The 15,662-nt window shown below is 44.3% G+C and overlaps 1 protein-coding gene across 1 annotated transcript; it reads left to right on the top strand.

Annotated features, from left to right (window-relative positions):
* Nucleotides 1–26: 26 nt before the first annotated feature.
* Nucleotides 27–825, top strand: SVBP (small vasohibin binding protein). Its single transcript, XM_029614808.1, has one exon. It carries the CDS (start codon nt 152–154, stop codon nt 350–352), a length of 201 nt encoding a protein of 66 aa, XP_029470668.1. The 5' UTR covers nt 27–151; the 3' UTR covers nt 353–825.
* The last annotated feature ends 14,837 nt before the right edge of the window (nt 826–15,662 follow it).

The raw sequence follows: 15,662 nt of genomic DNA, 5'->3' as shown, positions 1-15,662 counted from the left end.
TTAAGGCCTCGGGGGTTTATCTGGGTAAAGGGAAGGGGGCGGGTTTAGAGCGGAGGAGATAGGGCGTGTCCGCGAGCCCGGCCGCCCGGGAAAGGGGCGCGCGACGCCGGCAGCCGTTTCCTGTGGTCGCGCGGCGAGCGAGCCAGCCAGGATGGACGCGGCCGGGCGCAAGGAGAAGGCCAGGCCCAAGGAGCCGCCGAACCGGCAGGAGAAGGCCAAGCAGAAGTCGGCGCAGCAGGAGCTGAAGCAGCGGCAGCGGGCGGAGATCTACGCGCTCAACCGGGTCATGACGGAGCTGGAGCAGCAGCAGTTCGAGGCCTTCTGCAAGCAGATGCAAGGCGGCGGAGAGTAGAGACCGGGGACCGGCGAGGCGAAGCCTCTGGCCCCGAGGAGCTGTTCGGCCTCCGAGGGAATAAAGGAGGACAGCCGGGACCTTGAAAGGCTACCGGGGGCTCCGCGCCCACAACGTTTCAGGGACTGGACCGTCCTGCGGGCCCGAAGAAGGAAAGTGCCAGGGACCGGTGCCGGGAGAGGCCCTGATCCTTCCGGGGGCCAGCCAGCTCCAACAGAAAGAGGCCCCGGCACTCTAATGCCATCGTGGGAATGGGGGGAGTTTCTCGGGGGGCTCTAATCCCGGTCTGTAAAATCCGATCTCTGCCTCTCTAGCCCGACTCCGGCTCTTCCAGCCTCCTGCAGCTGCTCTCACTGATGCACTTCCCGCCCCCACGCCCCCCTTTTCTGATGGCCTGCTATATTATGAAATGTGAAATTCTCAAGTGTAGACTATGATTGATGTAGAAAATTAATAAAGCAATTCTTAGCGTATGTCCCATTCAGTAGCTTTCACTAAAGCAATGCCCAAAGGGTCCTAATGCTTTGCCAACTGCTATATATATATGTGTGTATGGGCATATATGTGTATGTATACAGCAAGCAGGACGGGGAGAGAGAGAATGGCTTTGAAGAATATCAGCGGCTTATTGAGTTTCTCCTGCTTATTCTTTCCTAATACTATTCAGTGTGTGAAACCTTTGACCTTTTACAGAGACTTTTTAGAGCTTTAACCTAAGATTGGGGGGGGGCGGCAATGATTTTATGTAATTACCATAACATTAACAGTATCACATGTTAAGAATGCAAAAAAAAGGTAGGTCAAAGGCGAATGTGAAGCACTTTGAAGTCAATATTCAAGGCAGGTTCAGCACTGTTTAGCCAGATAAGCAGAACTTACCCAGCTAAGTAACAGCTGTTGAATATGCCTGTGTATTCAACAGCTGCTTAGCCACACAAGCCCTTGTATGGCTAAAATGTACACACAGAAAAAGTGGGTGTAGCAAGTTAGACATAACTTATACACCTAAGTACCAATATTTGGGGTTAGCTGCATAAGTTTAGACACCCCATAGAGCAGGTCTAAACTTAACAGAGTAGACATATCCAGCGTCATGTGCATATATACATGCATTTGCAGCGGTTTTGCCGTGCCACTGATTATACATCATAACTTAGTGGGAGAAGTTCTAACTGGTTACGTTACACAGCCAGCTTTGAATATTGGGCACCTTGTTTCTGGAGATGCAATGTGGTCTGACCACTTTTTTTTTTTTTTTCTCCACGGACATAAAAAGAGAAATTTTAAAGGGTGGTAACTGCCACTCAGTGCAGGTTATCTTCATGCCTTCCGTTAAGGGTAGTAACTGCTGCTCCCTGCTGGTTACCCCAGTTAATGTTGGGATTTTCTTTATTTTTATTGTTTAGCCAATGGAGCTCCTCTTTGTTTATCCCACACCCTTTTTTTTTTTTTTCTTCTTTTCATTACAATTCTTGTCTTCACCACCTCGTCCAGGAGGGCATTCCATGCATCCACCACTAGTTGTGTGAAGGAATATTTCTTCATGGCCTTAAGTCTCCGCCCTTGGCGTTTCATATCATGACCCCTAGTTCTACAGCTTTCTTTCCATTGGAAAAGGTTTGGTTGTATTTCATTTATTCATGGCTTTTTGAGGGCTAAGCCCAAACTCAGCATGTGTTACAATAGACCTAATAGTTTTTTTGGCAGTGTTTTCTGCCTAATCCCACCCATTCCTGTTATCAGGAATTTCCTGACCCATAGGCACATTACAACCACTTGTACAAAAGTAGGTAATTTCCTGTTCAGAGAGAGTACTCGTTAAGAATGACACAAGGGAAAGATAAAAGTAATACTTAGGAGTTTTTGGGGTTTTTTTGTTTTTTTTTATTTTAGCCATGGTTTGTAATGAGCAGTGTCATGCATGTGAGCATTGTCTGCCAGGTGTGTCACGGTGTGGAAAAAGGTTGAGAACCACTCTCATTAAAGATATAGGATGGAAGCAGTCCAGAAAACTAATAAATAAATAAATAATCACAATGAGGTGGGATCAACATCAAAAGAAAGGATGTATGATTTGTTGGTGTGCTCCCTTGTTCCTTCTCTAGGCTGTCAGCATCAAAAGCCACATGAGATGGAAGAACCTCACTTCATCTTGCAGGAGGGCAGAGATATGATACAAACTTTAAATATCTGAAAGATATGAATGATGCACAGGAATTACAATATAGTAACCCTCCCATACCACTAGCACTCACTCCTACAAATAAAAAGGCAACACAGCACATGCACATTTTACACCAGGCCCTAAAACACCACTATACTTCCAATTACCAAAACAGAACAAGTCAGGCAGTTAGAGGACCTGCCCACAACCTACATGTTAGCAGCATACTTCACTTCGGACACACATGCAAAAAACATAGGCAAACCCTCACCTACCAGAATAAAGAGACCATAAAGTATAAATAGAAGTGTGCAGACAAAAACTGAAACGACATGGCAAAAAGTCAGACTCCATACAGTGCAAAAATGGAAGCACCACCAGTCCTCATAAAAAATCAAGGAATATAAAATCAACAGAAGTAAAACCAGACTAATGCAAAATATTCCAAAATAGTTGATGTATAGAACATCCAATAATTAAAACTTCATACAAAAATCTACAGCCACCAATAAAATATTTAAGAAAGGCAGCAACAAAGACCAAATAATTAAACCTAATGATAAAAAAAAAAACTTACATATCTGGGAGCTTTTAATTTCCAGATTCCCTGAGATTGTTGTAAATTAGCAGGTGCAGAGAAGGGGGGGTTTGTGTTCAAACTTTGTCCTCTTACACACGTTAATTACGTACACCTGCTCACTCCCACTTTCTCACACACGCATGCACTTTCAATCCCATACGCACACCTGGTATTACCTTCACTTTCACAGACACCCCCCCCTTCTCTCACTCCTAATAATTCCCAACATTCTGTTTGCTTTTTTGACTGCCGCAGCACACTGAGCCGACGATTTCAATGTGTTATGCACTATGACACCGAGATCTCTTTCCTGGATGGTAACTCCATTGTGTAACTACAGCAAGGGTTATGTTCCCTATATTAGTGCTGGGGGAATTCTGTGCTACTGTGGAGCACAGAATTCCCCCCTGTGCAGAATTGCAAATTCTGTGCAGAAAATGACAGAGGAGACCCCAGTGTGCTGCAAATGGAGCTTGCGAAGATGAAGGCCCCGGAGTGCCCTTCGCGGCAAAAATGAAGGCCCCCTTGGGCCGCGGGACATGCGCAGTTTGTAGCGAAGTTTAAGGCCCCCGTTTGAGGTGAACGGAGTGTGCTCTGCTCATGGCGAAGATGAAGGTCCTGGTGTGCCATTCGTTGCGAAAATGAAGGCCCCCGTGTGCCGGGAGCAGAGTGTGCTCTGCTCACGGCGAAATGAAGGCCCCAGTGAGAGTGAATGTATGTGAGAGGAGAGAGAGGGCTATGAGAGAGGGGAGAGGGTGAGAGCAGGGAGAGGAGTATGAGGGAGGGGAGGGTGAGAGAGCAGGGAGATGGGTGTGAGAGAAGGGGGGGGGGATGCTTGAGTGTGGGTGCCAGAGAGAGGGAACTATGTTTTATGTATTTATTTATTTAGTGAGTTTTATATACCGTCATTCGGTAAAGCCATCATAATGGTTTACAAAAGCTCAAAATGCAGGATATTTAACAATTGAGCAAAAAGGGATAACAGGAAGTATATTAAACGAAGGAGAGATATTCAATTGCAAAGATATTAACTGGCATTTGCACTACAGGTTGCACTAAGGGGCTGGTGGCAGGGCGCCTTTCAACAGTCAGAGCTGCCCCTGGTGACGTTGGGGGGGGGGGGGGGGGCCTTCTGATCGGGTCTCTCCCTCACATTGCAGTTCTGTTTTTTTTTTTCCTTTTTCAGTTTCAGGTGATATTTTTTTCTTCTCTTCTGTTCCCATGGCGATGGAGAAGTGCCACAGGGCGCCCAAAGGTGGTGGGTGGGCTGCCAGTTCGAGGGCACCGGTGGCAGGGCGCCTTTCAATGGTCGGAGCTGCCTCTAGTGACGTCGGGGGGGGGGGGGGGGGGGGGGGGGTGGGGGGGGGCGCCTTCCGATCGGGTCTCTATATGAGGAGATTGTGAAGGAGTGTGTATGTGTGTGAGAGATTGGGAGCTCGTGTATGTGAGGGTGCTAACTTGTGTGAAGGGATTGTGTATGTGTGAGACAGAGCCTGTGTGAATGGGTGTGTGAGAGAGAGACATAGGTAGCCTGTATGAGGATGTGTGTGTGAGAGAGAAAGGGAGCTTGTGTGGGTGGGTATGCAAGAAAGAAGGCCTGTATGAGAGGATGTGTGTTTGTGTGAGAGAGTGAGGGAGCCTATATGAGGGGATGTGTGTGTGCAAGAGAGTGAGGGAGCCTGTATGAGGGTGTGTGTATGTGTATTAGAGAGAGGGAGCCTGTGTGTGAGAGAGGGAGGGACAGAGGGAGCCTGTGTGAGGGGCAGTACTGAGAATGGGGTCAAACTCTGGGACTGGCAATAGAGTGGAAGGAGTTGAGCCTAAAGGTGGAGGGGAAAGATACTGGCAGGTGGAAGAGTTGGGGCCTGGGAGGGCAAAGTGGTCAGGGGAGTAGGGAGAGCGAGTGGAAGGGACACTCTTACAGTGAATTTCTAGGGAAATTCTGCTCAAAATGTTTAAAATTTTTCATCTCTGAGTAATAACGTTTTAATTTAAAATGTAATTACTTAAAGACTCATGTAAATTGTGTTATTTTGTCCAATATAAATTTTGTAGAATTTTAAGTTTTTGTGCACAGAATTTTTAATTTTTTTGTGCAGAATTCCCCCAGGAGTACTATATGTGTCACCTTGCACTTGTCCACATTAAATTTCATCTGCCATTTGGAAGCCCAATCTTCCAGTCTCACAAGTTCTTTCTGTAATTTATCACAATCTATTTGATATTTAACTATTCTACATAATTTTGTGTCATCTGCAAATTTAATCACATCACTCGTCGTACCCCTGTCTAGATCATTTATAAATATATTAAAAGCACCAATCCAAGTACAGATCCCTGAGGCACTCCACTGTTTACCTTTTTCAACTGTGAAAACAGACCATTTAATCCTACTCTCTGTTTCCTAACTTTTAACCAGTTTGTAATCCACAAAAGGTCATAATTTTTTTTTTTTTAACATTTTTCTATACCGTCACAACGGTTTACATTAAGGCACATAAAAATGATGCTAAAGTATATCATGTTACACAGGTGCCATTAAGGATCGGTAACATAGTTTGTAAACAATATTAATTGGTAAGTGTAATGAATCTCCTATCCCATAACATTTAGTTTTCTTAGAAGCCTCTCATGCAGGACTTTGTTGAACACCTTCTGAAAATCCAAATACACCACACCTACTAGTTCATCTTTGTCCACGTGTTTATTCACCTCTTCAAAAATATGTAGGAGATTTGTGAGGCAAGACTTCCCTTGGGTAAATCCATGCTGGCTGTGACCCATTAAACCATGTCTATCTAAATGTTCTTTGATTTTATTCTTTATAACAGTTTTTCCCGGCATTGAAGTCAGGCTCACCAGTCTATAATTTCCCGAAATTACCCCTGGAGCCCTTTTTAAATAATTGGATTTACATTGGCCACTTTCATTCTTCAGGTAAACAGATTATTTTTAATGATAGGTTAAAAATTAATTGTAATAGGTCTGAAATTTCATTTTTTAGTTCTTTCAGAAGCCTGGGGTGCATACCATCCAGTCCAGGTGATTTGCTACTCTTCAGTTTGTCAATCTGGCCTATTTCATCTTCCAGGTTCATCATGATTTGGTTCAGTTCATCTGAATCATCACCCTTGAAAACCGTCTCCGGAACGGGTATCTCCCCATCATCCTTTTCAGTAAAAACTGAAGGAAAAATTCATTTAGTCTTTCTGCGATGGCCTTATCTTCCCTTACAGCCTGATTTTAAAAGGGCCACGCACATAAAAACACGGGGGTTACTTGCGTGGCTGGGTCTTGCAGGCATTTTAGAACGGGCCCGGCCACATGCGTAACCCCCGTTATGCACTGAATTGCCAGGCCCTGCAAAAGGGATGGGTCCGGACATTAGCCGCTGTCCCAGCAAGCAAGCGCGCGCCGGCAGGCAGCCAGCGCGCAGAGATTACTTATGTTCCTGGGGAGCAGTAAGTATTAAAATAAAAAAAATTAGGGATAGGCAGGGTTAGCTTAGGAGTTGGGGAGGAGAGGGGAAGAGGTAGGAAGGGTAGGGTTAGGGATAGGAAAGTTCCCCTCCAGTCCTCTCAATTGGAGCAGACTGGGAGGGAAGTGGGGGAAGCCGGATTACATCACTGCGCGTATTTTGCTAAAAAACCCCAACCCAAAACCCAGGCGCCCATGTCTCCCCCCAGTATTTCTTTGTCTCCAGCAGATGGTGGAGGTGGGCCACCCCCCCCTGGTTTCTGAGGTGGACGAGCAGGGGTTTGGGGACCCTTTGTTCAGTCCCTTCTGGCGGGACAGGGTGGAAAACTGGAAGTTTCAGTTCCCTCACCCTGAAGGAAGAAAACAGCCTGCTGCTACTTTTTTTCAGGGAAGTGCTTCTTGTTCTTTACTTGCGCTGTTTGGTACAGATTTATAAAACATAAAAAGATAAATACTTGTGGTAGAATCTCTGAAGTAACTGCAGCTCCGCTCGCTTTCTTGGCGTCTCATTGCTAGGTTGGGCGGTTCAGGGTTTGTTTGTTTTTTTGCGATCCTCGGGAAATCATCTTTTATCTTTAGTGTGGCCCGGCGCCACGATTACTGTGCTGCGCGAGCTGTGCCTCTCTGTTTGTGGAGATGCGCGTGTCTCTCTCTCTCTCGAGGGCCAATGTTCCTGATGTCTCTCCAGGGGAGAGAATGCTTCGGGTAAGCTTAAAACCTCTTCAGCTGGGCGCCACGAGCCTGGGAGGTTCCCTGCAGATGATTCCTTCTGCCTCAGGGCAGGAACGGCGGCCATTTTATCTTTTCTCCTCTGCCTCGCGCGCCGGGGAGGGGGATCCCCCCCCTCTGTTGTTCCCTGTGGTTAGGATCTCCAGGGGAGACCAGGAGTCTGAGGAGTCTCATTCATCTTCTTCCTTTTCTTCTGACTTTGTGCTCCTCTCGCATAAGGCTTATAAAGCCAGGAGAGCCAAGGCTGGGCATGGTGCTTCTTCACGCTCAAGGTTGGCGAAGAGGGCCAGAAACTTTCAAGCTCCTGCGTCTACGAGGGTTCGGCGAGTCCCAGGTGCCCCAACATCTTCTGCAGTGGCGGATGCCTCCTCGGGAAGCTTCAGAGGGGGGAGATCTGTGGGCACAGGACAAGCCTGGCTCAGATCTGGGGTTTGCTGACCAGGATCCGGATAAGGCACTGAACAAAAGCCCGTCACTAGAAGGGGATGATCCCAAGGTGGTTCCGTTGCTCCACAGGGAAGAGCTAGATTCCGTAATCCCAGCGGTCCTGGAGGAGCTGGGCATAAAGATCCCGCGAGAGGAATCAAGTCTGGGAGAGGTGGACCCGGTCATGAAGGCCTCCAGAGTCCGAAGAAACAGCAAGGAAGGCTGTCTAACAAAGCCGTGAGGGCAACAGAACAGAATTAGCAGCCAAGTGTCCAATCTGGATTCCTTTATTGAGCAGAGACACAAATTTGTGAACAAGCCCGACTCTGGCCGAGTTTCGCCCTCTTACAATGGGGCTACGTCAGGGGCTACAACATACCATAAATAACACATACTCATAAATAATAATAAAAATCATAAAAACATAACTAAAACACACATATAAACTGGTAACATGAATGTATGTGGTGTAACATAAAATACAAAATGTAATTAACTTATATTAAATATGCATGTGGCAAACTGTCAGAACAAATAACAATTTTTATTGCCTTTACCTCAGCTTTATCGTGATGTGGTTAGTGAATATCCGGGTCTTAAATAAGACTGTACAACAAATAGTCTGTAATTTCAGAAAAATCAAATGAATAAATAATGTTATGAATGCAAATTATTCATATAAATTAGAAATTTATATGTACCTCAAATTCAAAAGGGCATCTTGTGGCGCACTATTAAACAATGTTTTCCCATGCTGTACTTAATGAAAAAATGATATATATATATATCAATTATAAATAGAACTGTGCAAGTCCCACATAAATGATCACCAAATTTAAAAAACCACCGAAATGCACAAAAACCTATTACAATTGCTGAAAATCAATAAATAAACTGGTGTTACAAAATATCTTTAAAAAACTAAAAAACTACCTATGATTGACTGGCATGTCAAAAAAATGTAAATAAGAGCTCTATAGGATAACATATATGCCTCGGCAACGCTACCTTAAACAACGCAATCTAATATCTTAGCTGTAACATCTATTAAAAAATAGGAAACCTCATAAAAAATATTCCACAGTATATCAAGATAAGTTAAGACTCACTCTAATTAAATAATGAGTATTAGAATTAAATGAACCGGTATCACAATACATCTTTAAAAGCTTAAAAAAAAATGTCTATGATTTGCAAAACTAAAAGATTGACAAGCAAATCAAAAAAGCTTAGTTTAGAGCACTATGAGTTAACATACATGTCACGGCAGCGCTACCTAAAACAGTTCGATTTCACATCTTGACTGTGACAACTTCGCCCGCAGGATGTGCCGCTATTGAAAAAAGCACCGGGAAACTCATATAAAATTATAATTAAAATAACTCAAAAAGTCTATAATTTGCAAAAAAAAGTGACTCCCATATCAAAAAAACATAAGGAAGAGCACTATAAGTTAACATACATGTCATGGCAGTGCTACCTAAAACAGTTCGATCTCACATCTTAACTGTAACAACTTCAACCGCAGGATGTGCCGCTATTGAAAAAAGCACCGGGAAACTTATATAAAATAACTTAAAAGCAACAAATCAGTGCTCACTATTCTATGCGCTTGGAAGATCGTGTGTGCGCAGCGGCAACTTTGTCTCTATTCAGTCGGAAACGCAAGGACTCTAAAACGCCGGCGTCTTGTTTTAAAAGGCTAAAAAACGCGCCAAAGCTGGCGTCATTCAAGGAAAGGGGGCGTGGTTTGAAAATGCCCGTATGTTCTGAACAACTGCGGGCTCCCAAATGACGGGTAGCTGATCCCGGAACAAAGAGTATCTTATTTAAGATAGATAGGATTGCTGATGTTTTCATTTTTTTTTAGAGTACTGTGTTTTTTGCCATTGTATAATCTACATATTTGTTTTAATTGTTTCACTTAAGATAACATATGTTTCAGGCTTAATTAGATAAGAACGTAAGAACATAAGAAATTGCCATGCTGAGTCAGACCAAGGGTCCATCAAGCCCAGCATCCTGTTTCCAAGAGTGGCCAATCCAGGCCATAAGAACCTGGCAATTACCCAAACACTAAGAAGATCTCATGCTACTGATGCAATTAATAGCAGTGGCTATTCCCTAAGTCAACTTGATTAATAGCCATTAATGGACTTCTCCTCCAAGAACTTATCCAAACCTTTTTTGAACCCAGCTACACTAACTGCACTAACCACATCCTCTGGCAATAAATTCCAGATCCTGTACATATTTTAGTGAATATAGTATCATTGAAAGTGCATACTGCTTAACACTACGGACGTGTGCATGTATTTTACATGCACACCCAGTTTTAAGTTGGTTCAAGTTGAATACTCTTTGTTCCGGGATCAGCTACCAGGTTCTTATGGCCTGGATTGGCCACTGTTGGAAACAGGATGCTGGGCTTGATGGACCCTTGGTCTGACCCAGTATGGCATGTTCTTATGTTCTTATGTTCACTTGCGAGCCCGCAGTCGCAGTTGTTCAGAACATACGGTAATAGTTCGTGAAGCCCAAGAAACGGCACAGTGCCTTCAGGCCTGTAGGTTAGGGCCAATCTCGGATGCTTTCTAATTTCTTGGGGTCCATCTGAACCCCGTTTTTTGAAACAATGTATCCCAGGAAGGGTACAGATTCCTTGTGGAACTCACAATTCTCGAGTTTCGCGTATAGGTGGTACTCCCATAGGCGTCTTAAAACCTTTTTGACATCCTCTTGCTTTGTTTGTAGATCCTGGGAGAAGATCAGGATGTCATCAAGATATACTACTACACTTTGATATAGTAAGTCCCATAAGATGTCGTTCATCATATTTTGAAAGACTGCAGGTGCGTTACTTGGTCCGAAGTGTGTCCATCGTGGGTGTTAAAGGCCGTCTTTCATTTGTCACCTTCACGAATGCGCATCAAGTTGTAAGCTCCTTTGAGGTCCAGTTTAGAAAATATCTTGGCTCCCTGGAGCTTATCAAATAGTTGGGAAATTAAGGGCAGGGGATACCAGTCCTTGATGGTAATTCCATTCAGACCCCTATAGTCGATGCAGAGATGTAAGGTGTCATCTTTTTTTTCCCCACAAAAAATAATCCTGCACCAGCTGGGGATTTGGAGGGTCTGATAATGTTATGGTTACTACTCTTAAGAGAAACATGGGGGGTAACCTGCATGGAGCGGCAGTTACTACTATGGGAAGCTTGCTGGGCAAACTAGATGGACCTAGTCTTTTGGTCTTTTTCTGCATCATTACTATGTTACTATATAATTTTGTGTCATCCACAAATTTGATCTCCTCACTCATTGTACCCCTTTCCAGATCATTAATAAAATTATTAAAAAGCACCGGTCCAAGTACAGATCCCTGAGGCACTCCACTGTTTTTACCTTTTTCCAGTGTGAAAACTGACCATTTAATCCTACTCTCTGTTTCCTGTCTTTTAACCAACTAGCAATCCACAAAAGGACACCTCCTATCCCATGACTGTTTAGTTTTCTTAGAAGCCTCTCATGCGGGACTTTGTCAAACACCTTCTGAAAATCCAAATACACCACATCTACCGGTTCATGTTTGTCCACATGTTTATTCACCTGTTCAAAAAAATGTAGGAGATTTGTGAGGCAAGACTCCCCTTGGGTAAATCGCTCCATGGTGAGACCACACCTTGAATACTGTGTACAATTCTGGTCGCTGCATCTCAAAAAAGATATAATTGCAATGGAGAAGATACAGAGAAGGGCAACCAAAATGATATATATATATATAAATGATCTGGAAAGGAATACGATGAGTGAGGTTATCAAATTTGCGGATGATACAAAATTATTCAGAGTAGTTAAATCACAAGCAGACTGTGATACATTACAGGAGGACCTTGCAAGACTGGAAGATTGGGCATCCAAATGGCAGATGAAATTTAATGTGGACAAGTGCAAGGTGTTGCATATAGGGAAAAATAACCCTTGCTGTAGTTACACGATATTAGGTTCCATATTAGGAGCTACCACCCAGGAAAAAGATCTAGGCATCATAGTGGATAACACATTGAAATCGTTGGTTCAGTGTGCTGCAGCAGTCAAAAAAGCAAACAGAAGTTAGGAATTATTAGAAAAGGAATGGTGAATAAAACGGAAAATGTCATAATGCCTCTGTATCACTCCATGGTGAGACCGCGCCTTGAATACTGTGTACAATTCTGGTCGCCGCATCTCAAAAAAGATATAGTTGCGATGGAGAAGGTACAGAGAAGGGCAACCAAAATGATAAAGGGGATGGAACAGCTCCCCTATGAGGAAAGGCTGAAGAGGTTAGGGCTGTTCAGCTTGGAGAAGAGACGGCTGAGGGGGGATATGATAGAGGTCTTTAAGATCATGAGAGGTCTTGAACGAGTAGATGTGACTCGGTTATTTACACTTTTGAATAATAGAAGGACTAGGGGGCATTCCATGAAGTTAGCAAGTAACACATTTAAGACTCATCGGAGAAAATTCTTTTTCACTCAACGCACAATAAAGCTCTGGAATTTGTTGCCAGAGGAGGTGGTTATTGCAGTTAGTGTAGCTGGGTTCAAAAAAGGTTTGGATAAGTTCTTGGAGGAGAAGTCCATTAATGGCTATTAATCAATTATACTTAGGGAATAGCCACTGCTATTAATTGCATCAGTAGCATGGGTTCTTCTTAGTGTTTGGGTAATTGCCAGGTTCTTGTGGCCTGGTTTTGGCCTCTGTTGGAAACAGAATGCTGGGCTTGATGGACCCTTGGTCTGACCCAGCATGGCAATTTCTTATGTTCTTATAAAGGGGATGGAACAGCTCCCCTATGAGGAAAGGCTGAAGAGGTTAGGGCTGTTCAGCTTGGAGAAGAGCCGGCTGAGGGGGGATATGATAGACGTCTTTAAGTTCATGAGAGGTCTTGAACGAGTTTTTTGCTTTTATTACATCAGCCTCCTCCTTTGTGAATGTTGCGTCCGTCGGTGCTAGACGGCTTCACCCTGTTTGCCTCACCTTATTCATGGCTGCTCCCGCTTACCTTGGAAAGATGGCTACCATCACGTCTACAAGCCGACCTCTCCGGTGTCCCCGGAACAGCTATGGTGCTGCCTCCCGCCATGCTCCTCCCAGGTACCTACTAGGGTGCACGCGCGCCATCCATATCTTTATACAACCTTTGGCACGAACCTCGGGGGCATTCCCCCTTACTGACATCACGCCATCCGGGTATATAACATCTACTATTTTGCTAGCTCGTTGAGTTAGCAAGGACTTGATTCCGGATACGTTCCGTTCCTGTCTACGCTACTCTGCCGCTTCCATGCTGCCGCTGGATGCTCTCTCTCTGCCCTTCGGGGTAACTGCTAACCTGGGTACCCGCTCCTCGGGGGCCCTCTGCTTTATTTCAGGTGCCTTACAGGGAACAGGTACTCGCTCCTCGAGGGCCTGCTCTCCCTGCCTCGGTGCCTGCACTTACTTCTACAAACCAGGTGGAATCGCCTATCTACAGCAAACACTCTCAGTCTATCTCATCCACATTACTTCCTTGCTGGGAAACCTGCTTCGGAACCTCCCAATACCAACAAGGTGAGAAGGGCTCCCTCTGCCAAGGTCCCTGAAACTGCAACTACCAGACTGCCTCACTACTGCCACCTCTGGTGGTACCCTTCAAAGCTGTTTAATACAGAACTAACTGTGTTTGTGCGTTCTGAGTCTAGCCTAGTACTGTGGCTCCTCAGGTGGCTCCTCCACATGGGTGTGGTCATCTGCCACAGTACCCAAGGATCCACCCAAACACCGCTCATTCATAACAGTGAACCAGACTGGATTCTTATTTCTCTTATTTTTGTTTACTTTTCTAACATACAAATTTGTTGCTTTCCTAATTGTTCCTTTATTTTGGCCCACTGTTGCTCGACACCTCTCCCATTTTCTCCCAGTCTTCAAGTTCTGCCTCCAGATATTTCCCCATTTCAACAAAGTCTGATTTTTTTAAGTTCAAAACTTGGGTCATTGTGACACTTCTCCAGATCCTATTTGCAATATCAAACCAGGCTGTTTGATGATCACTGGTGCTGAGGTGGGCACCCACCTGGACATTAGAGACATTATCCCCGTTAGTGAGCACTAGGTCAAGTTTAGCTCCCTCCCTCGTGGGTTCCATTACCATTTGTTTGAACAGAGTCCCTTGCAGGACATCCACTATCTCTCTACTTCTGTTAGATTACGCAGAAGGGATTCTCCAGTCCACATCTGGCAGATTAAAATCACCAACAATCAACACTTCCCCCTTCTTTCCCTCCTTTATAAAGTCTTTGATCAGATCTCTGTCTAGTTCTTCCGTTTGAGTCTGAGGCCTGAACACCACTCCAGTAAAAATGGATGTTCCATCATCTTTGTTTAGGATGGCCCATACTGCTTCTTCTCTACCCCACTTTCCTTGCAGTTCAGTTGCTTGGATATTATTTTTGACATAAAATGCTACTTCTCCTCCTTTTTTGTCCTTTCTGTCATTCCTTAACAAGTTATAGCCTGATATGGCCGTATCCCAGTCATTAGAATTCGTGAACCACGTCTCCGTGACAGCAACAATGTCCAAGTCTGCCTCCACCATTAAGGCCTGCAGGTCTGGGATTTTATTGCCCAAACTGCGAGCATTTGTAGTCATAGCTTTCCAGTTTTTCTCCCTTGCTATGTTGCACTTCTTAGGAACCTTTTCTGTTTTTTTGAGCTGACTGATTATGTTATTTTCACTTCACATGTCCGTCATCGGTCTTATTCTGCCAGAACCTATTGCTATCCAATTGATTCTAGATTTTTGAATCCTGGATGTCTGATAACTCTATGGGAGTGGGGGTTGAGGTACAGGTTGCTGTAAACTTGGGGAAGGTGGTGTCACATGTCTAGTTCTACCTGAGCCCACTGTAAAACATTTTTTCCTGTGATTCCGTAACTGCTGTGGGAGATGGGTGACAGACGGATGTTTCAAGGAAGGGGAGGTTAATTGAATCCTGGCCAATTGTTCCCTTAGATGGATCAGCTCCATTTTAATTCTAGACAGCTGAAGGCAAAAGGGACAGCCCTTGGTTCTCCAAATGATAGGCCTTGGCTCAAGCAGATTGTATTGAATTGCAGGAGGACCTTGTGAAACTGTTAGATTGGGCTTCCAAATGGCAGATTAAATTTAACGTGGACAATTGCAAAGTGATGCATGTAGGGAAAAATAACCCTTGCTGTAGTTTTACAATATTAGGTTCTATCTTAGGAGTTACAACCCAGGAAAGAGTTCTAGGATTCATTGTGGATAATACATTGAAATCGTTGGCTCAGTGTGCTGTGGTCATCAAAAAAGCAAAAGAATGTTAGGAATTATTAGGAAGGGAATGGAAAATAAAACAGAGGATGTCATAATGCCTCTGTATTGCTCCATGGTGAGCCCGCACCTTGAATATTGTGTGCAGTTCTGGTCACCGCATCTCCAAAAGGATATAGCTGCACTGGAGAAAGTGCAGTGAAGGGTGACCAAAATGGTAAGGGGCATGGAACGGCTGCCCAATGAGGAAAGGCTAAAGAAGTTAGGGCTGTTCAGTTTACTCACAGTAAAAACTTTTTAAAATATATCCGAAGCAGAAAGCCTGTGAGGGAGTCAGTTGGACCGTTAGATGATCGAGGGGTTAAAGGGGCACTTAGAGAAGATAAGGCCATCGCGGAAAGATTAAATGATTTCTTTGCTTCGGTGTTTACTGAAGAGGATGTTGGGGAGGTACCCGTAATGGAGAAGGTTTTCATGGGTAATGATTCAGATGGACTGAATCAAATCACGGTGAACCTAGAAGATGTGGTAGGCCTGATTGACAAACTGAAGAGTAGTAAATCACCCGGACCGGATGGTATACATGGTATACCTGAAGACTGGAGGATAGCAAATGT

This window comes from Rhinatrema bivittatum, chromosome 8, assembly GCF_901001135.1.
Source record: "Rhinatrema bivittatum chromosome 8, aRhiBiv1.1, whole genome shotgun sequence".
Classification (NCBI taxonomy): domain Eukaryota; kingdom Metazoa; phylum Chordata; class Amphibia; order Gymnophiona; family Rhinatrematidae; genus Rhinatrema; species Rhinatrema bivittatum.
This window is presented reverse-complemented; position numbering and strand designations above follow the sequence as displayed.